We start from the raw sequence: 23,305 nt of genomic DNA on the forward strand, positions 1-23,305 counted from the left end.
GATAAGATCTTAAAACTAACTTAAATCCGAATGTAAAAACCTTATTGTTTCATTAAAATGTAACACCTACTTAATTAACTTCATGTCAACACTTATAGGATGAAAAGCGACCTAAAGTTCCCTCTTTTAAAACGAATAGTAATAAAATAGGAAAATTAATTAAATTGAGTAAAGTTAATGAAAAGTTAAAACTCTTTAAAAAAAGGCAATAATGAAAAGAAAACTTAAATAAATGAAATAAATAAGACATTGACATGATGATGATAATAATAACAACAATACACCTTATTCATAATACAATAAAAGAATCAAAGTAACATAAACAAATAATATTAAAATGCATGTAAGGGAATGTGTAAAAAATATAAATATAAATAGATATGAAAATAAATAAAGACGAAATAAGAATAAATAAAAATTATACAAGTGTGAATAAATATAAAATATTAAAATAAAGTGCATAATTGATATTAAATATATAAGGTATAAATGCAAATGAAAGGAATATATAAGTGCAAATAATTTATTAAAGATGAAAACAAAATGACATAGTTTGGTTTTGAGACTAAAAGATAAAAATGTGGAAGACAGAGGACCGATGTAATAATTAATTTTCTTTTAATTTTTAAATTTCAGATTAAATCGAAGGTTTGAATAAACAAAAGGGTTATGAGTGTAAATAGGCTAGAGAGTGAGGGCGTTGCTGCAAAAAATGATGTATTTTTTGTAAATTTAAAAAGTAAGGGGTGAGAATAAATTACCCATTTTTGGCACCTATAAATAAAAAAAAGTATTCATTTTTTCATTTTAACCTCATTTTTTTTTGAAAAAAAACCTCTTCCTCTTTCTCTTCCTCCTCCTATGTTGGCCATGGTTCCACCGTCGGAGAGCCTAACGGCTTTTCGGCCTACATGGTGAAGCAGCCGCATACGGTGGCCAATTTTTTTTTTTTCAAAATCAAAATTTTCTTTAAAAAAATCACTACTTTCTTAAAAATAAAAATTTTATTTAGAAATAGTTGAAAAAGATTAAAACTTTTTTTTAAAAAAAATTTAAACTTTTCCTTTAAATGACTAAAAAATAGATTTTTATTTTAAAAATCTAAACTTTCTCTTTTAAAAACCACCATTTTCTTAAAGATCAAAGCTTTTATTTTGAAATAGTTGAAAAAATCAAAATTTTGTTTTAAAAATTTAAACTTTCCTTTAAAATGATTAAAAATTATTTTTAGTTTTAAAATCTAAACTTTCTTTTTTTAAATAAAAAATAAAAAAATTTCCCAAAATCAAGCTTTTTTTTAAAGAAACCTTTATTTTAGAAAGAGGAGGGAAAAATAGAATATTTAGGGGCTTTTAGGGGCTGAGGACCGACGGTCCGATGACGTCCATTTCATCGGAGCCCAAAACCTAATCCCTCATGACATGTCGATGACAAAGAAAAGAAAAGAAGAAGAAAAAAAGAAACTAGAAAGCTGGTTGTTGTTTTTTTTTACCTTTTTTAAAGAATAAAATATGAAAAGCCTCCATTTATTTTCTTTCATTTCATTTCATTTATATATATATATATATATATATTGTTTTTTAATCTTGTCTATTTGTAAAAAAATAATATTTAATAATGATAGCAGTAGTAGTGATAATAATAATAATTTGAGCCCTTGACAAACCCAAAAAAGAAAGAAAAATAAATGTATTAAATTGATCAAAATCGGATAGGCTTCGAACGACCCAAAAAAAATTTATATGAGCCTTCAATTGTACTTGGAAAAAAATAGATGTCTACAAAGGAGGCTAAAGTAGAAATTACACCATTAATTAAATGGTTGGATGGTGATCTGCCATGCTTTAATAAATATGTATATGTATAAGTATATTATAATTATGTATGTTATATATTTAGTTAATTAATAATAATAATGATATTAAACAACTAAAACCATTCTTTTGTTTCACATGCAAACAAATTAAAAAGAAAAGAAAGAAAGGGAGAAGAAGCTTGGACGGTGGTTAGTTAATTTATTTTTTAATTTTCATACTTAGAACTATTCGGCTCATGTTGAAGTTTTAGTATTGTTCAAGATTTTAGATATTGTCATTGTTGAATAGTTTAAGTATTAGGGATTAAATAGATAGATTTTAAGGCGAAGTGGAAAAGGACTAAATTGTAGAGTTAATTATTCATTTTGAGCAATAGGGATTAAATTGAGAAAAATCAAAATTTAGGGATATAATTGAAATATAGAGAGTTAAATTTAGCTTAAAGTGAAATTAGTACAAAATATAAAATTAAATTGGATGTTAAAATTAGTCTTGATTTAGAGACTAAATTGAAATTTGTAAAAATTAAAAATTTAATGTGAAGATTGAATTGTGTAATATTAATGTATTTTAATTGTTTTATTCCGTATCTAACGTCGTACTGGAATTTTCGAGTAAAAAGGAGATAGATAAAATCGAGGTCGAATAACTCAAAATTTACGATTTGTGTTTCTATAATCCTAATTAAATAGTAGATTATTGAATATTTAATTGTTTGCATATGGTAAGCACTGAGGTGTGTGCTTCGATAATTTGGGATTGAATTGAATTATAGTTGATTGGAATGGACTAATGGATCCTTTATATCATCGACATCACATGGGGCTTGCAAGATTATTGATAAAGCTTCAACTGCATTTCACAATAGTCAGAAATTGACATTTCCATAGAGACCCCAAACAAGTTTAAAACAATCAAATTTGCATCCATGATTGGATCCCAAAAGCAGTACCCATCCACGAACAAGCACCCTTAGATTTCAACACTCCAAACACCACCAAGGCCATGCTACCCACCGCCATCCTCACCTTAGGCTGCCTTATAAAAGCAGCAGCCAATAGTGGAAGCACCGTACCGATTGCAGTTTCTCATCATTTTCATCCCTCCTTGATGAACCTTTTCTCTTCTCTCTTTTCATTTGAGCTATTTCTACATCCCTTTGAGTGCCTACAGATACGCACTCTCTTATGGCCATGCTACAGGCGCCGGCTACCAAACCTGCAAAACCGGAAACAATTACAGCTTTGACGTCTTCTTTAACTGAGGCCACACCCATCATTAGTGATGCAACGGAAACCAACCCATCGTTGGCTCCCAAAACAGCAGCTCGAAGCCGTTGTCCTCTTTGGGAGTAATCCAATACATCAACAGCAGGCTCCTGAATCTGATTTTCTTCAGTGTCTATGATGTGTATCGGTGTTTCAACGTTGTTAAGCGATGAAAGTTGAAGAGATTGAGAGGCAGCCATGATGAACAAAAACAAGAATATATAAGTAAGAATTGGAATATTGGTGAGATAAGAAGGCTTGTGGAGGGCACACGCCTTTGATGAAGAGAATTTATACAGAAAAATCTGTAATGATGTGAGTGGATTCACAATGAATACGATGGCACACGTTCTAATAAGTAATTATTATATTCCCCATCGGTTTTTAGTTCATTTCTTGAATAATTGGATTCCACTATCCTATTCCACCCAAATCTAAGAAAGTGTAGAGCCTGTTCATACATGTGAGATATTTGAATATGAATATAATATATAATAAATTACAAGATCACATATATTACGATTGGAATCCTAAATCTATTGATAGTTTTTTTCTGAATTTTGGTAAGTTATAATAGGAAGGTAAAGACCTAACAGCAACGCAATTAGCACGACTCGAACTTAAGTTACACTTAGAGTAATGATCACACTGACCATCAGACTAATATACGGGGTTTTAAATCATTTATTTTTTATCCGTAATTAAATTGAAATGCTCAAATATATACAAAGGATTAATTAAATTTGTAAAGATGGCAGGCAGTGGTAGGTCTAATGGATTGCTGACTTAGAAAGCATTTGATCAAAGACGAAGAGATAACTTACAATTACTATATTCATAAGGGAAGAATATAGACAATATAAAGAAAGTGCAATGTGTAGACGAAAGTGGGAAAATAGATCAGCCCTAACGTAGTATATTTGAAGTGTGTAGTCCACATACTACTTTCATGGAAACTGCAAAAGAAAGGTAAAGATTATGCTTTTGAAATCGTATATATTCATATCAGCTTTTATGATGTTTGGAAGCTTTATTTTCCTTTTGTGGGCTGATTCTTACAGCTTCCCCACAATTGTTGATTCCAAAATTAAATTCCTCAGTTTTCACGTTAAGTATGGAACTTTTTTGCTCTCCACCTGCACTGACTCTTCTTGCTGTCAGTACATTTATGGATGTTTTTAGACCTTTTTAAACGAGGCATCAGATCTTCTCGATCTGATTGATCTGATGGATGTAACTAATTTGATTAAAACACAGTTTAACCGATTCAAAGCAACAATTAAAATAACATTAGTATTAAGGTAGATTTGGATGGGCGATTGGGTGCAGCGCGGTGCGTTTAATTTATTTTTTGTTTTACGCTACAGTATCGCTACAGTATCTAATCTTACCACCACCGCTATTTTTGCATTAAGAGTAAACGCACCTCCCATCCAAACTCACCTTTAGATTATAATGGTTGAAACTTTAAATTTAATAACCTAGAACTTGTTATATTAAATCATTAAGAATAAAAATGATACGTGAAAGTGTACTTGAATCTAATAGTATGTTGAAATATTTAAATTATGTGGTTTTGACCTCCCAAATTTGTACACCTATTTTAGAGAAAGTGGATTTTTTTCACAAAGTTAAGATATTAGAAGCATCATAATCCTAATATATAACTTTTATACATTAATTAGAAATAAGTTGAGCATACATACATATTCGACTTGTACTTTATTTAATAACTGAATCTTAATATGTCTTAACCGTATTAGATCATTTTAATTTTGATTAACATTTTATTGTAGTAAATAATATGTAATTATTTTTATCATATATTTGATGTCCGTATTATCGAACTATCTCTCATTTGGGTAACACACACATATATATTACCTTATAATTACATGCCACAATATAACTTTAAGAGCTCAAAACTTTATTATCATAATAAAAAGGTATTTCGAAAATCTCATCCTTTAATTATTTTAGCATACAACTAAGATAGCTTTCACTATATATATCGTAGCTAAATCATATCCCAATAACATTGAAGCATTTAAAATTACAAACTCCTATTAAAACTGAATGCCCTCAAATGACATGACACCTATATGAGTAGGGTGCTCATGGAAAAACCTTGAATGGTAGTCCCTTAGAAAGCGGATCCATAAACATGGAGTTTGTTCGAATATTTTTTATAGGCATTTGACCATTCCGAACTCTTTCTTTAATAAACAAGAGTTTAAAGTCTATGAACGTCGACATTGATGTGCTCCTATTGTTATTAGAATAAATTACTACAATTTTTCACAATTCACAATCTAGTGATAAAAATTTGCATCTATATTCCAAAAAAAACTTAAGTCTGTATACTTGACAATTTCTAAGTTATCAGACATTTGATATGTGATCATGTAACTTTATTGTTTTCTGAATATGCCATATGAATCATTTGACTACTTTCTAGTGATCCATAGTCAAATTGCAATGTTTAGACACGTACAAGCTTGAGCATACATTAAACTCCTTATTGCAGAAGCATGAAATTTTTTTTGCATTTCTTTAATCTCAAAATTATTTTTAGGGCATTGATCTAGATTGAATTTATCTCTTTTAACATAAAATATATCACTTTATTTACTATCTTGCATATCAAATCTCACCAATACATTTTCAATATAGACACTTTGTGATAATCTAAGAATACCTCTAGAATAATCTTGATCTATCTAAATCCCTAATACAAAAGTTGTGTCACTAAGATCTTTCATCTCATTTTTTTCTAAGAACCTCTTAGTTTCATACAACATGCTTATACCGCTGCGTTATGTCACCGATATATAAAACCTATAAAATATAGTTACTCCTATTGAACTTGCGGTATACACAGTTATCAACTAAACTTATTTGAAATAGAATGAGATATTCACTTTGTAATTTTGTAATACCATTGACGAGAGTCTTATTTAAACAAATTTCTTTAATTTGCAAACCATTACCTTTACTTCACCCAACCCAATTTTCTAGTTGCAACATATAATTTTTAAATAAATGTACGTATTGAAAAATATTGAAAAATTCAATCATGGTATCTATCTAATATAATTCATGGTAAAAATATGAAAATAAAATCATTATAGTTTTGAAAGAATGAGAGAAAGTCTCTTTATAATTGTGCTCTTCTTTTTGTGTAAAAAAGCAATTTACAAACATGGTGAAATTATTTAGAAAAAAAATGATTTTATGATCATTGATCTTATATATTGTTGGCAACACACGACACTTGCAAAGTTATTGATAAAACATCAACTGCATTTTACAATCGTCTCCTATCGACATTTTTAGACATGGTTCGGACAAACAGGTTTAATCCTTACGAAATTCATGAAACTAACCATGAACTAAATTTGAGAGAAGAAACAATTTACAATGAAGCAAAAGCAAAGCAAAAACAAATCAAATTTGCATCCCATGATTGGAACCAATCAACTTGGTGAGCCCAAAAGTAGTACCCATTGCCATCCATCCACCAACAAGCACCCTGGCACTAGATTTCACCACGGGAGTTCTCCCAAGCATAGCACCCACCACTCCAAACACCACCAAGGCCACGCTAGCTACCGCAACAACCACCGCCATCCTCACCATAGGCTGCCTTATAAAAGCAGCAGCCAATAGTGGAAGCACCGCACCAATTGCAAAAGCCAAAGCCGACGCGGCAGCGGCTTGTGCAGGATTAGGCAGTTTCTCATCATTTCCGTCACTCTTTGATGACCCTTTTAGCTTCTCTCTTTTCATTTGAGCTATCTCTACGTCCCTTTGGGTGCATACAGATACAAACTCTCCTATGGCCATGCTACAAGCACCGGCGACCAGACCTGCAAAGCCAGCAACAATTACAGCTTTGATGTCTTCTTTAACCGAGGCCACACCCATCATTAGTGATGCAACGGAAACCAACCCATCGTTGGCTCCCAAAACAGCAGCTCGAAGCCATTGTCCTCTTTGGGAGTAATCGAATTCATCAACAGCAGGCTCCTGAATCTGGTTTTCTTCAGTGTGTATGATGTGTACGGGTATTTCAACGTTGTTAACCGATGAAAGTTGAAGAGATTGAGGGGTAGCCATAATGAACAAAAGCAAGAATATAAGGGCAAGAATTAGAATATTGGTGAGATAGGAAGGCTTGTGGAGGACACACGCCTTTGATGGATAGAATTTATACAGAAAAATCTGTAATGGTGTGAGTGTATTCACAATGAATACGATTGCGACTACATCATAAACAAAAGAGTGTGGAAGGCACACGTTCCAATAATTAATGATTATATTCCCATATTCGACCCAAAGTGTAGAGCCTGTTCATACATGTTAGATGTTTAAATATCAATTCTAAGTTTATTTGTTCAGCCATGAGCTGGAGCAACAAATATTTTTATATGAATCAAGTTTTTTCAAATTTTGAACATATTTCAAAGGTCTTAAACTCACTGAGTATAAACTTTTGATTAAAAATAATTGCATGAGTTGAATCATTTACTTTTGACCCCTAATTAAATCTTAGTGCTCAAATGTATACAATGGATTAAATTTGCAGAGTGGTAGGTCAAGTGGATTGCTGACTAAGAGATTACTTATAATTTCTACATTCATAAGGGAAGATAAAAGAATAATTATTAATTTTTATATATTAAGAAAGTGCAATTTCCACACGATAGTGGGAAAATAGATCAGCCCCAACATGGTATATTTGAAGTGTCTAGTCCACGTACTACACCTCTTTATAGGCTAAAATAATTAAACAAAACCTTGATTTCGTTCATCCTTGAATGACAAGTAAAAGTACCATGAAGTTCTTGAATTGCATTTCAATCCTCTATTAGAAAAATGGAGGAATTGCATTTCAATCCTCTATTAGAAATATAGTTAAATTAGTTACTATATATTTCAAACGCACAAATTAGCTCCTCTATTATTTTTTTTTCAGTTAAATAATGATGTGAAACATTAATTTAAATGGTTAATTACTTTCTTCTACTTTAGTGAGTACTTGTTTTTGCATCTCCTCTGCTTTCGTATCTATTGATGGTGTGTAATCACCGTTATAAAATTTCGATTACTCATTTTGCACTCCTTTAACTATTACAAACTTTCCCATTTGAAGATTTTATTTTTAATACCCTAAGAAGTTTTAATATTTAAGTTAATAGATTTAACAATTTTGGGTTTAGAATTTTAATATAAATTTTTGGGTCCTGAACAAGGACTCCATGAGTTTTGAAATTTTAGAAAATAATTATTTTTTAAATTTATGGGAATAAATAAAAGATAAAAAGTGGAATTTTAATTTAAAATATAACTCCCAAAGCAATCAACACGTCTCCAGGTGGAGAAATAGTGAAAGGAGCTCCTTGTCTTCATCTTCTTCTTTGCGGCCAAAGAGAGATGCAAAAAGAAAAAATTTGTTTACTGTAAATGTATTGTTTTTTTAGCTTGATTGTATTTCAAAAGTAATAAAATCATAATTTTATTTAAATGAGTGCTTTTAGAGTTACATTGGAGAGCATCTTCAACACGTAAAACTAGTATCTCATTGCATTAAGTAGTTCTTATCAAATCGATAATTTTATTAAAATGGAAATATTTCTTCATTATTGAAAGAGAGCTCAATTTTCCAAAAAAAAAACCAACCATGAAAAAGAGTTTCTTTGAATGTAAGCTTTGATTTTAATGAACTTGGTTTGGTTTTGTTTTAATGGAAAACTAGCTTTGATTTCTTAAGGAGAAAAGATTAAAAAATAAAATCAATAGCAAATTTATTTTTTAAAATATTTTTAATAATTTTAAAAATATTTTACTGTAATTTTAAGATTTTTTTATTTTTTAGAATTATGGTTAATTTTCTTTTAAAAGGATTAAAATAAAATTTTAGCTATAGTTGAAGGGCTAAATTAGTAATAAAGTATTTAAATTAATGTGCCACATCATCCTCTTAATGGTAGTTAACGAACAAATGATCAAAATATAACAATTTGATAACGTTAGTGACTATTATGTAACTTTTGAAAGTTGGGTGACTGAAATGTAATTTTAAACAAAGCTTAGGAACAACTGGTGTAGTTTACCGTAAATTTTGTGTTTTATCCCAAGTTTTTAGAATTCTTTTGCAAGTGACTTGAAATAATGTACTATTTTTCTTATTTTAAGATCTCATGTGGGTTAGTCAATGGGTCATAAAAGACTAAAATATATTTTTTAAAATATATTTTAATTTTTAGAGTTAAGAATAAATTGAAAAATTTTGTAAATATTAAGGGTCAAATTTATTGAATTTTTAGAATGAGAACTAAAATGATAAATTTTGTAAACATTAAAGGATAAATTCGTTAAAATTTTTAACATAATTTTAATATATTTATATAATTTATATTTATTTTTAAGATTTTTTAATTTTTAGGATTATTATTAAGAAAAATTTAAAAATAATCAAAATGATATTTTAGCTATAGTTTAAAGGCCAAATTAATAATTAATCATTTAAATTAACATTTCACATCATCGTTAATAGAAAAATTTAACGAAAGGGTTAATTTGTATGTTTCAAAATGTATAAGGGCTAATGTGCCTATATTTTAAATAAATGAGTCAAAATGCAATTGGCCTCTAAATACAGGGCTTTTTGATACTTTTACCACTTAAGACCCATTTTACGCTTTGTATTCAATTTTCTTGGGATGCTTAAGCCCATAGATCAGTCCATGGGTCAGGCCTTGTTAAAAATTTAGGTCCGTTTGTTAGGCTCAAGCCCGACCCGAAAAAAATGCTAAAACTCTGGTCTGGCCCGGCCAGTCTGAATTAATTTTTTATATAAAAAATTAAAATATATAATACTTAAAAACATTAAAATAAATGTTTCTCAACAAATTGAAAATAAATTTAAAAAAAATATTTATATTTAAATAACACTAAGATATGTGTAACTTAACAAGCAAATGTCTCTAAAATAGTAACAAAATTAAAAATAAAATAAGAGTTATACAATAACAACAAAATAGTAGTAATATAATTGTGCAACATAATAGTGAAATAGTAGCAAAACAGTGAGAAAACAACAAAAAAAATAGCAACAAAATAGCAAGAAAATAGAAGATTTTTTTGTCTTTTTGCTAATTCGGATCAGATCGGGCTGGGCCTCGATAAAAAAGCATTACCCGAGGCTCAACCCATTTTTTAAACGAGTTTTTTTTTGTCCAAGCTCATTTTTTGGACCTATATTTTTATCCAAACCGTCTTATTTTTCAAAGATTTAGCCAGGTAAAAGCGCATGCTATTTATATAGATATTTATCCCTACCCTAAATAAGAAATCGATTCAGATAACTTTTAATTTTTTTAATGTTTGTTTAAAAAATGAGGGTTGGAATTAATTATGGATTTCTCAATTTCCTTTTACTTTGCCTTGTTCAGATGAAAAAAGAAAAAGGGGGAGAGAAAGAGGGTATGGTGTAGCATTGAAAAGTAGATTGTTTTAAGGAAGAAATGGTTGGGAGCAGTTTCTACTTGCTGCTGAGTTGTTTGATGCAATGCTTTTTGTAAGTGATTTAGCAGCAAACGTAATCTTTAATTCTCTTTGCTTTTCTGTATGAACTACTTTCCTGGAAATTGCAAAGAAAGGAATAAAAGATAAAGATTATGCTTTTCAAATCGTATATATACACATCAGTTTTTATGATGCTTCATTTGTTTCCCCCACAATTGTCATCGTCTCTACAAAGCTTCAAATTCCTCGGTTTTTATGGTTTTACGGTAAAAATATTATGGAGGTTTTTGTATTTTGTTTTTTTTTATTCAAAAAATAAGTAAGTTAATCATTACACGTTATGATAACACAATGATATTTTACTCAATATTCCTATAGTATGTTAACTGTATATCTCCACGGATTACGGTGAAAGTATCTTATTTTTCAATATTCCTCTCCAATAATTATAATAAATAAGTAAAGATGAATGTTTTAGATATAACAATTTTATTATTATTCTGATCATATCTTCTTCTTTTTTGAGGTAATATTTAAAACTATCCATAGTCCCTCCCTAACCTATAAATAGGAGGATAATACATTTCAGCGCATGCGAACCTACGTCTTTCTGCATTGGCAACAATGCCCATACCAATCGAGTTAAGATCCAATCGACAGTTGTTATAAATTTTATTTGAATGAAAATAGTATTTGTTCATGAAAAAATTAAAAAGAACTATTAATAAAATTATGACAAACGTTACGTAAGTATATACGTATTTCTTATCATCAAAATTGTTTTATGAAAAGGAAATTTCTACAAAGAAAATACAACTTATGGCTACAACAAATTAAAAACAATTATTGTAAAAGAATATATCTAAAAGAAAATTCTCTTTAATCAAATGTAGCTACGTTTGTTATATATGTGATGCTCATATTATCTAACAATTTTTCACTTGGACCACCTACATACATACATACCTACTTACTTATCACCTTATAATTACGTGACATTATAAGCTCAAAGTTTTACTATCGAACCAAAAGTATTCTAAACAATCTCATCCATTTATTATGTTAATATAGAACTATGACAACTTTTGCTAAATTTAGCATAGCTAAATCAAACCTCAATTTCGTATATTAGCATAACCAAATGACATAGATCAAGTATGAATGTGTAGCATGAAAATTATATGAAATGTGATCTTAACATGTCTGTTTTCACCTGCTCCTCCATAAACCTTGTTAAAATCAAAATTTACGAAAATTAGAGTGTGAACAAACCAATAAACTTTTTCTTTTTCAAATAAACAAACCCTTAAAATATCCATAAATTGAAATATATTATGAAATAAAAGAACAGAGAGCAATAGAACATATTTTTATTGATTAACATGGATGCTTACAATGATTCTCCAAAGTCTATATTTATAGACATAATAAGTATAAATAAAATAAAACTATGCTTCTAATGACTATTAGAGTCCTAAAGTACATCAAATTTATTTTTATTTTGATGGACATCTACTTAATTATAAAATATTCATAACAAAATACTCAAAAATGTGTTCATAATTTAGACATGATTCGGACAAACATGTCTAATCCTTGCAAATTTCATGAAACTGACCACGAACCAATTTTTTTGGGAGAAGAAACAAATTACAGTGAAGCAAACACAAATCAAATTTGCACCTCATGATTGGAACCAATCAACTTGGTGAGCCCAAAAGTAGTACCCATTGCCATCCATCCACCAACAAGCACCCTGGCACTAGATTTCACCACAGGAGTTCTCCCAAGCAAAGCACCCACCACTCCAAACACCACCAAGGCCACGCTAGCCAGCCACCACAACAACCACCGCAATCCTCACCATAGGCTGCCTTATAAAGCAGCAGCCAATAGTGGAAGCACCGCACCGGTTGCAAAAGTCAAAGCCGATGCTGCAACAGCTTGTACACGATTAGGTAGTTTCTCATCATTTTCATCACGCTCTGATGATCCCTTAAATTAAAGAAGAGTATATACTGAAATTTGAATGCTATATTTGTTAAAAGTATTTTTTTAGATAATGTATGAACTAGTTGAATTAGGTGCAAATTTTAAACATATTTTAAAATTTCATTATAACTTCTAATTATATCTATTTAAGTTACTATCTGAAAAGAGATTAAATCCTGATATTATGAAATTAATAAAAAACTCTAACCATTACTCATTTATGCTGTTGGGTACTGAAAACTAATTAAATTTTGAATTTGGAAATAAGAAAAAAGATCGTATGAAACTGTAATTAAGTCAATGTTACGAAGGATTGAATTTCTAAAGATAGCTGGTACTGGTATGTCTAGTGGGTTTGATCAGAGACTAGAGATTATTCAAAATTACTACATTCACGGGAAGATAAAAGAATAATTATATATAATTATTTATATATAATTTATAAATAAAGCGATTGATTAATTTAATGTATCTTTTACTAAAATGTTGTGAATTGCACTTGGCAGTGCTAAAATGTTTGCTTTTCAAGCTTGCTGAAACAGTGGTGGATTTTGTGTTGTGCTTCCTTCGTATAGTCTCTGTGGTTGGCTCGTAATGAGCTAGTTTTCAATAAGAAAAACTTTCGGTCTAAAGAGATTATTTTTCTGGCTAAGATTCGGTTGCTTTATTAGGTTAAAGCCTCGAAAGAGGGAGGTATGGTGCTGGAATCTCAGTAGTGGGTGAATCCTAGACTGTGTTTGCCTTGCTCTGGCTATAGTGCTCCAGGAGTGGTATTAAATGGTTTGCTCCTCCAATGGGTGTGCTTAAATTTAATGTTGATAGAGCGGCACATTGGAAACCGGGGCCTGCTGATTGTAATGGAGTTCTATGTGACCACTGGTGAAATTTTGGCTTTATTCTCTGGCCTGCTGGGAAGTTTGGATTCCAATGAGGCAGAGTTGAGGTCAATTATTAAAGCATTGCAGATGGTTATCGATTCTAGGTGGAGTGCTGCGTATAGGTTCATCATTGAATCTGATTCTCAGGCGGCTATTTCTTGGTGCTGTTCTTCTACTGCTAGGCTTTGGAAATATTGGGACTTACTTAAATTGGTGGATTGTTTATGTACTTAGGTTAATTGATAATGTTTATGATGATCAATCCTATATATTATTGATAAAACTTAAACTGAATTTCACAATTGTCGCCAATTGACATTGGCATACATGATTCAGACAAACAAGTTTAATCGTTAACATGAAAATAAACATGATGCAAGTTTGAGAGAAAGACACAAAATGGTACAACAAAAGCAAAGCGAAGCAAATCAAAATTGCATCCCATGATCCGATCCAATCAACTTGGTGAGTCCAAAAGTAGTACCCATCGCCATCCATCCACCAACAAGCACCCTTGCGCTAGATTTCACCATCGGAGTTCCCCCAAGCAAAGCACCCGCCACTCCAAACACCACCAAAGCCACACTAGCCACCGCAACAACCACTGCCATCCTCACCTTATGCTGCCTTATAAAAGCAGCAGCCAATAGCGGAACCACCGCACCGATTGCAAAAGCCAAAGCCGACGCCAAGGCAGCTTGTACAGGATTAGGCAGTTTCTCATCATTTTCATCACTCTTTGATGACCCCTTTCGCTTCTCTCTTTTCATTTGAGCTATCTCAACGTCCCTTTGGGTGTATACAGATACAAACTCTCCTATGGCCATGCTACAGGCCCCGGCGACCAAACCTGCAAAGCCAACAACGATAACAGCTTTGACGTCTTCTTTAACTGAGGAGACACCCATCATTAGTGATGCAACGGAAACCAACCCATCGTTGGCTCCCAAAACAGCAGCTCGAAGCCATTGTCCTCTTTGGGAGTAATCCAATTCATCAACAGCAGGCTCTTGAATCTGGTTTTCTTCAGTGTGTATGATGTGTACGGGTATCTCAACGTTGTTAAGCGATGGAAGTTTAAGAGATTGCGAGGCAGCCATGATGAAAAAAACCAAGAATATACAAGTAAGAATTAGAAATATTAGTGAGATAGGAAGACTTGTGGAGGGCACACGCCTTTGATGGATAGAATTTATACAGAAAAAATCTGCAATGGTGTGAGTGGATTCACAATGAATAGGTTGGCCATTACATAATAAACAAAAGAGTGTGGAAGGCACACGTTCTATTATTTAATGTATATATGCCCATCAGTTTTTGGTACATTTCTTAAATAATTAAAAATATTTGCATGAATCAACGCCTGTAATTAACTCATAAAGGTAAAAATTTGTAAAGATGGCAGGTTGTGGTAGGTCTAGTGGATGTCTGACTTAGAAAGCATTGATCACAGTTTAAGAGATCACTTGTAAAGGGAGGATAAATGAATATTTTTCTTATTTATATATATATATATATATATTAAGAAAGTGCAGTTTTTACGCGAAAGTGGGAAATTATACTTAAGAAGAAGAAGAAAAGCCTAAAAAACCAAATAAGTTTCTTTGGTTCACGTTTTTTAGGGTCCAATGAGAACAGCATGGTCATACCGTTCCACACATGATATATGTTTTTATTTGTTGCAACAATGTAACTTGAGCCATGGGGAATTCTCAAAACTAAAAGGTGAGCGTTTTCCGACAAATAAAAACATATATATCATGTTGACAAAAATCGTCCAACGCCACATGATCGGAAAACGCCCACTGACCTAATCCCTCCACGTTCGACCATGGATCTCTAATCCCCCCTCCCCCCAGCCTCCACCTGAAGCCGTAAGTTTGAACACCCTAAACCCCTTTGCAGACGCAAGTTTGAAAACCAGATTGCTTGGTAGATGTGGTCCACATGTTTGAAAGCTTTGATTATGGCTGTTTATAAAGACAAAGCCACTCGCATTTGCCTGCTGAGTTGAGTGCATATACGTGTTAGTGAGACAATTAAACTTGTATGAACCTGTAATGGAAATGCTATGCTATGCTATGCTTTGCTTTCCCAGAATCCAGCAGCAATTTTCTATCTGATGCAGTAGCTTCTGATAATGCCCATATTGATGTTTTGCTTAAGAGAATTATATGAGTTGATTTCTTCAAGTATTTTATAATTCTTATTTGTACATTTGGATTTGTTTCTTTCCTGTAAATAGAAATTTGTCGTCAGTGTTAGAAAAAGTAATATCATTGTTTTTCAGCCTTAATTTGAATCGTGAACCTTATGCTTTCCAAGAAATTATTTGATACACTGTTTGAAGTTTTAGATTTCACAAGCAATGTTAAGAGATCTATTATAATAAAATATTAAAAATAAATATTTTTTTAAAAAAAGCACTTATCAAATTTTCAAGTTACTTGTGGAATAAAAATGTACACTGCAGAGTATCTTTGTAACTACCCAATTTTAATTGGGTAAAAAATAAGATTTCAAAACTCAATTCGTGAATTTAGTATGTGGAATTACGAATAGTATGAAAATGTATTCTTGGACAGTCGAGTAATTAAATCAAAAAATAGTTAATTATAATATAGGGATTAAATTAAAAAATGTGGTCATTATTGAACTTTAATTTAGAAAAGGTATGAGGTTAACCATTTTCATTCATGAGATAACATGTGAGAATCATCCAAACCGTTCATTTTCACCATGTTTAATAAATTAAAATCATGGCCATTCAATTAGTTAATTAAACATGATTAAATTCGCTAATTACACACACAAAGTGAGGCAGAGACAACAAAGTAGTCATCTTTTCTTTTTCTTCATCTTTGTGCCGTCCATAGCTTGGAAGAAAGGGGGGGGGGGGAGGGGAATTTTTTTAGTTTCCTTAGCTCAATCGATCCAATAATTCATAAGGCATACATGTCTTCCTTTTGAATTTTTTATAGAATTATGATTAATTGAGTTTGATTAAGCTAACTCATATGTTAAAATTCTTAATTATCAAGTCTATGTAAAATTGCCATTAAAGGATTTTTGTGAGGTTAAGTTTGATAGTTATAGATTTATGAATTATGAGGTTAGATCATGTTAGAACTATGTTAGAAAGTGGTAAAAGTGTTGGATTTAATTAGAAATTCAACTAAGTTCGTTAGTTAATTTTATAACTAAATTTAATAGTGTGAAAGTTGTTAGAATATTTTGCTATAGATTGAAAGTACGAGGTCCCTAGTAAATAAATATGAAATTGGATTTTGATTTGATATTAAATATAAAAAAGATACAAGTATTTCGGATATTAAGACTTATAGGGACTAAAATGAATAAAATATAATTTATGTAGTTAAAGGCGACGTCGGGACATCACAGGATAATGGAAAGGTGAAGGCCTTAGATGAGTAGCCTATCCCGGTGTGTGCTTTCATGATTTGATTTCAATTCATAGCTTGATAGGTGTTAATTGATTAAAGTAATGTTTAAATGTTTGTCTCGTGATAGGTGAGTATACTTTTACTATGTTTAACTTAATTTATGCATTGATTTATTTTGTTTTCAAATCATGTTAGTACCGCTGAGCCCTATTGCTTAGCACACAATTTTGTTTATTTTCATACGAAAGTATCGTTAGATCTCGAGGACTTGAAAAGTACAACAACATCTAGGACTCAATTCTCAGCTCAACAAAGTTTGTATAACTTTTGGTATGTTTTATAGCAAGTTGGCATGTACCAAGTGTCATAGATTAATCTTTGAGCTTAGTTTGATGTTTTGGTACTTATCATGTTAAAGAGTTGTAATTTGAATGCAATCATATACGTATGGTGATGTGTATATGTGTTACACTAGGGATACGATGATATGTATGCCTAATTTTCCATGTTTATACTATGTTTGAGATATTGTTTGTTTCCAAAGTAAGTGAATTTGATGCACGATATTAGTAAGGTTGTGTACATGTTTGTGAACATGTGATTCATGGTGCTAAATATGCTTGAAATGATGTTTAAAATTTGTTTATAGTGCTCCATAATGTGTTGAAATGAATTAGTATTGTTTTGGATCAGACTCGGTGAGTTCTGGGGTCATTTTTGGGTCCAGACAAACTTTTACTAGTACAAGTGGCCAAATGTATCGGTACAAATAAGTTAATAGCAATAAATGAACAGTAGCAGGAGTTTCTACCGGTATACTTCCACCGATACAAGTATATCCCTCTTTTGACTTGTTTTGACCTTCGAAGATCCAAACTTTATCTCGAACACCTAGAACTCATTTAAAAATGATTATAAGTAATTAAAAGGACTTGTAAATGTTTATAAAGAATATAAATGTTTTGTATAATATGGTAAAATACATGATGTTTGTGTTGATATTGAATGAAAAGCTAATTCTATTTGTTTCGACAACGAATGTGGTATCCCATATTCGGACTCAATGATCTGGTCAGGTGTGGAGTGCTAAAATCTTGCCCTTTTGATGGGAAAATTGATTGTAATTACTCTTTATTTTAACAAACCTTAAACAATTATATATTGAAAGGCTTGTGTAGGTAGAAGGGTGTGGAGAATTTTTATTATGTTATTTAGAACTTGTTTTCAAAGTGCATTTTGTAAGTAAACAAGTAAGTCACTTGGTTTTACAAACTAAATTTTTAAGAAGAAAATTTAGAGGATAGTGATCTAGATCTTAAGTGCAAAAAAAGAGTTTACTAATTTAGTGAGTGTTAGAATTTATAATCATTTATTGTATGATGTGTTAAGATAATGGATTATCTTTTTAGATACGTAGAGAAACCAAACTTCACAAACATATCGTTATGATCTTCTTTATTATTCATTAGTATCTAAAACAATTGGTATTACTCTTAGCATTGCTACAATTTTGTTACAAATATAATTCTAAGTTCTATCAAATTAAGTTTTTGTTTTTTTTTAAGGGAAACAAAAATTATATCTCAATAACCTTAGCTAGCAGTAGAATTGTTTATAGGCCGGATCTTAACAAAATTTTAGGTCCAATTGATAGGCTCAGGTTTGGCCCGGTCCGAAAAATGTGCTTAAATTTTTATCTAAGCCCAACCTAGATTATATATGTTAAACCTGGACCCGTATTGACCCGGTCCATATTAAAGCCTATAGTATCGATACAATAGGGAATGTATCGATAGTTGATATGAATTATTGACACCTTGGGGAGGGTATCGATACTCAGGCAATTTTTCTTTAATTTTCAAAACATTAAATCTTAAAACGGTATTGATATCAAGTAGGGTATTGATACTTTGTTAAGGGTATCGATACTTTCGGGTCGAGCCAAGGTTGAAAAGCTCTTACCTAAGGCCCGAACCATTTAAAAAACGGGTTTGATTTTTTGTCCAAGCTTATTTTTCAAACTTATATTTTCATCTAAATCCTCCCACTTTTCGGGAGGATCTTCGAATCGGACCACAACTTTAGTTAGTGGTTTGTAACCTTAGTTACAAGAGAAAACCGGGACAAAATAGGATTCATTAGTCTTGGGATAAATAGGCAAAAAAAACCATAAAGATAAAATATAAAATCTTATTAAAAGTGATAATATCATATAAGCAAACCGGATATTAAAACACAAGGAGGAAGTTGAAAAAGTCACGCCTTAACCCCGAGCATTGAGTAAAAGGGGATGAGGAATCTTAATTTTGGAAAAAAGAGGAGGTGCTTAGGGAAACGAGAGATGAATGAAATGGTTGACAACTCTATTTTGAAAAAAATAATGGGGAAGTTCGAGGAAGCGTCACATGGATAAGGTAAGGTCGAAGGAAGCGTGAGGACTTCGTATGAATGGATATGGAAAGAAACAAGCGGAAACTGAGGGGTGAGGAGAGAGGTGGGGGAGCTAAGAGTTCTGTGTTGGAAAACAATAAGAGAAGCTTAAGTGGGCCATATGTTAGGTTGAGTGCAAAAAGGAGATGAGCAAGAGGGGCGGGAGCTGTATTTTGGAAAAAAATCTTTGGCGTCACACATTAGCAATAAAGGACGTGAAAGACTTGGCGATGCATGAAGGACGAAATTAGAGAGAATGGCAGAGAGGTTCTATTTGTGAAAGAAGGGTGAAGCTTGAGAGCACCAAATGTTGGGTGAAAGGAGGGTTTGGGCTGTGGCAGGGATGAGGATAGGCCTTGCCCCCCTCAACTAGTAAATTAGCTATATAATTCCTTTAAATTTTATAAAATTATTATTTTATGCCGGGGCAACAACACTATTTTAAAGAGAGAGAATCTTAAGGTGGCTGCATGGATAGTCTAGGGTTTGAGGAGTTAATCTAAATAGTTTGAACATCCTTGAAATCTTTCTAAATTATCTTTTAGATTAGCAACATGTGGCACTTGGAACGTTATTAATAAACTTTCCACTACATTTCACAATTGTCACCAATTGAGAAATTCATACACAGCTCAGAGAAAGAAGTCTAATGCTTACTAAATTCATGAAACTAGCCATGAATCATGTCTAAGAGAAGAAACAATTTATTGCAAAGTAAATTCAAATCAAATTTGCATCCCATGATCGATTCCAATCAACTTGGTGAGCCCAAAGGTAGTACCCATCGCCATCCATCCACCAACAAGCACCCTAGCACTAGATTTCACCACCGGAGTTCCTCCAAGCAAAGCACCCACCACTCCAAAAGCAACCAAAGCCACACTTGCCACCACAAAAACCACCGCCATCCTCACCTTAGGTTGCTTTATAAAAGCAGCAGCCAATAGGGGAAGCACCGCACCAACTGCAAAAGCCAAAGCCGATGCCACAGCAGCCTGTCCAGGATTCGGCAGTTTCTCATCATTTTCATCACTCTCTAATGATCTCTCTCGCTTCTCTCTTTTCATTTGAGATATCTCTACATCCCTTTGGGTGCATACAGATACGAACTCTCCAATGGCCATGCTACAAGCACCGGCAACCAATCCTGCAAAACCGGCAACCATCACAGCTTTGATGTCATTTTTAACTGAGGCGACACCCATCATTAGTGACGCAACGGACACCAATCCATCGTTAGCTCCCAAAACAGCAGCTCGAAGCCATTGTCCTCTTTGAGAGTAATCGAATTCATCAACAGCAGGCTCTTGAATCTTGTTTTCTTCGATGTCAATGACTGGTATGGGTAATATCTCAACGTTGTTAAGCGATGAAAGTTGAAGAGTTTGAGAGGCAGCCATGATGAACAAAAAACAAGAATATACAAATAATTCTAATAATCTATGAGATTGGAAGGCTTGTGGAGGACACACGCCTTTGAAGGAGAACATTTAAAGAGAAAAATCAGCAATGATGTCACTACCCATGTGTTGGCAATGAATACGATGGCCACTAGCTCATAGATAAAAAAAAGAGTGTGGAAGGCACACGCTATAATAGTTAATGTATACATTCCCATCAGTTTTTAGTTCATTTCTTAAACAATTGGATTCCAGTATTACACCCAAATCTAGAAAGTTTAGAGCCTAAGTGAAGCCACTATCCATTAGTTCTCTTATTTATTTTCGATAAACTCATTATAATCTGGGATTATATCGGTTCTGTTTGATATAATATTTAAAATTATTTATAATTACTCTTCAATTTATAAATAGGAATATAATACGTTTCAGCGTACTCGAACTCACGTCCTCCATCATTGACAACAATATTCATGTCAATCCAGCTAAAACTCAACCAACTAATTTTAGTTTATATAGAAAGTGTATAGCAAACAAAATTATAGTTGTAAGTTAAGCTGTACTAAAGTTCAACAAAAAAACAGGTTGTTGAGGAAAGAGCTTTTTCATTTTGGCTTTTCACGTTAAATATATTTCTTGATTTAAATTTGCTATTCAAAAATCTGGTCCGATGTTAAATCGCAAATTTGTCTCTTATTTATATAAATTATAAATATATATATATATATATATATACACTCATAAATATGGTTTAAATTTGCTGTTCATTAATAGTAATTGTAAATAAATAATATACGACACATAGTACAAACGATAAATAAAATATTATAAACTGATGCATAAATATAATTGTTTACAAAACAAAACCAAATAAAGGAGAAAAAAAAATTAACAATAACCACGACACTAGAAAGATCCAAACACAAACCAGGAATGTGTCACTTTGATCAATTACCAATAATTGCATCCTAACCCGCCATCATTAGACCAACCAACTTGACAACGAATCCCGATCAACCAAGAAACCATTGCTAAAAGCCTCAAGACCCAATCAATGATGCAAGTAAAGTTAAGTCTCAAATGGTCTATCACCCTCATCATCATCGAGGTGTTCGATAGATCGATCTAGTGAGGCTCTTCGAGAATGGTTCCCAACAAATCAAGTGATGCTCTTACCTCGACAAATCTCATACATACGTTAGAACACAATTAAAAACAAATATGATTTCTATATTTAAATTAAAATTTACCAATTAAATTTTATATTCTTATTAGGATAAATACACAATTCAATACTTGAACTTAGCTTCAAGTTTCACTCGAACTTGACTTTAAAGTTCAATTTAGTACCTAAATTAGATACATGAGCTTTGTTTCTTGGTTCTAATTGGTACGTGAATTTAACTTTTTCGTCAAAACTAATACTTACGGTAAAAACTTGTTTAAACCAAATTGAACTATGAAGCTAAGTTCAGGTACTTAATTGGACAAAAAAAACCCTAAACATTAATTTTAAACCTTAAAATCAAATTTAGATATCAAAATGTAAATACTAATAACAATATTATTATTATCAACAACAGTAATAATATTACCAACAATAATAATAATTTTGAGTTGTAAGTCATTGGTTGTTGGTGGTGTTGTTTATCTTAAATTTAATTGAAGTGCTAGAATGCATAAAACAATGGACTGCTGACAAAGAAATAACTTATAAGTGCAATTTCCCAGACGAAAGAGGGCAAATAGATCACATCTAATGTATAGTATATTATTCTAAGTGTGCAGTCCACAATCCACACACGACACACCTCCTTATTGGCTAAAATAATTAAACAAAAGCTTGAATTTCGTTCACCCTTTTAAGACCTTCCCCAGTCAAGTTTTATTCCATTTTCTTGTTGGTTTTATTGATAGAATTGAATCTTTTACATCGATTTGTAGATGTGATGTTTCTGAGTTTTTTTTGTATTTTCAACTGCCATCGTTAAAAGGTAGGTGATATTAAGCTGATCGGATCGGTTTAAGCATGATATTAATGTACTTTATATTTGATCAAGTTCTGCTTGACTCAAAATATGACCTAAAATTTTGCCCAAATTTATCTATATTTGTAAAAGACTAACCTAAGCCCACTTTATGTTTGCCCATATTATTTTTAATTTTTTTAAAAAATATATTTATTTTATTTTATTTTATTTTATTTTAATATTTAATATTTAATATTTTTATAATTTTTTTATTTATTGAAAATTTTTATATAGTCATATTAACATTATTTTAATATTTACATTAGAGTAGTATATATATTTAGTATAAGTTTAATTTTTTAATGTGTTCTAAATTACATAGTATATAAAAATAACATAATATAAAGTATTATAAACTTAAAAATGGGTTAAGTCAGGTCGGGGTTGGGCCTTAAATGTTCAAGCCCGAGCTCGGCCTATATTTTAAATGGGCCTAATTTTTTACTCGAATCCATTTTTTGAGTTTGATATTTTTGCTCAAACCCTCCTAAATTTCAGACGGGCCTTCGAGTCTGGGCAAGTAACCCAATTCATGAACAGATCTAGTTAAAGGAGA

General features: G+C 31.6%; 3 protein-coding genes and 2 pseudogenes across 3 annotated transcripts; all 5 read right to left on the bottom strand.

The window, feature by feature from the left end:
- Positions 1-2,651: 2,651 nt before the first annotated feature.
- LOC105780856 (vacuolar iron transporter homolog 2.1-like) lies at positions 2,652-3,356 on the bottom strand (annotated as a pseudogene).
- Positions 3,357-6,296: 2,940 nt separating this feature from the next.
- LOC105780855 (vacuolar iron transporter homolog 4) lies at positions 6,297-7,275 on the bottom strand. The gene has a single exon (XM_012605378.2). The coding sequence runs from the start codon at positions 7,202-7,204 to the stop codon at positions 6,533-6,535; it is 672 nt and encodes a 223-aa protein (XP_012460832.1). The 5' UTR covers positions 7,205-7,275; the 3' UTR covers positions 6,297-6,532.
- A 5,011-nt stretch (positions 7,276-12,286) lies between these two features.
- On the bottom strand, positions 12,287-12,818 carry LOC128040397 (vacuolar iron transporter homolog 2.1-like; annotated as a pseudogene).
- Positions 12,819-13,733: 915 nt separating this feature from the next.
- Positions 13,734-14,656, bottom strand: LOC105780793 (vacuolar iron transporter homolog 4). Its single transcript, XM_012605300.2, has one exon. The coding sequence runs from the start codon at positions 14,583-14,585 to the stop codon at positions 13,914-13,916; it is 672 nt and encodes a 223-aa protein (XP_012460754.1). The 5' UTR covers positions 14,586-14,656; the 3' UTR covers positions 13,734-13,913.
- Positions 14,657-19,845: 5,189 nt separating this feature from the next.
- On the bottom strand, positions 19,846-20,770 carry LOC105780792 (vacuolar iron transporter homolog 2). Its single transcript, XM_012605299.2, has one exon. It carries the CDS (start codon positions 20,717-20,719, stop codon positions 20,045-20,047), a length of 675 nt encoding a protein of 224 aa, XP_012460753.1. The 5' UTR covers positions 20,720-20,770; the 3' UTR covers positions 19,846-20,044.
- Between the last annotated feature and the right edge of the window lie 2,535 nt (positions 20,771-23,305).

Source organism: Gossypium raimondii, chromosome 4 (genome assembly GCF_025698545.1).
Source record: "Gossypium raimondii isolate GPD5lz chromosome 4, ASM2569854v1, whole genome shotgun sequence".
Classification (NCBI taxonomy): domain Eukaryota; kingdom Viridiplantae; phylum Streptophyta; class Magnoliopsida; order Malvales; family Malvaceae; genus Gossypium; species Gossypium raimondii.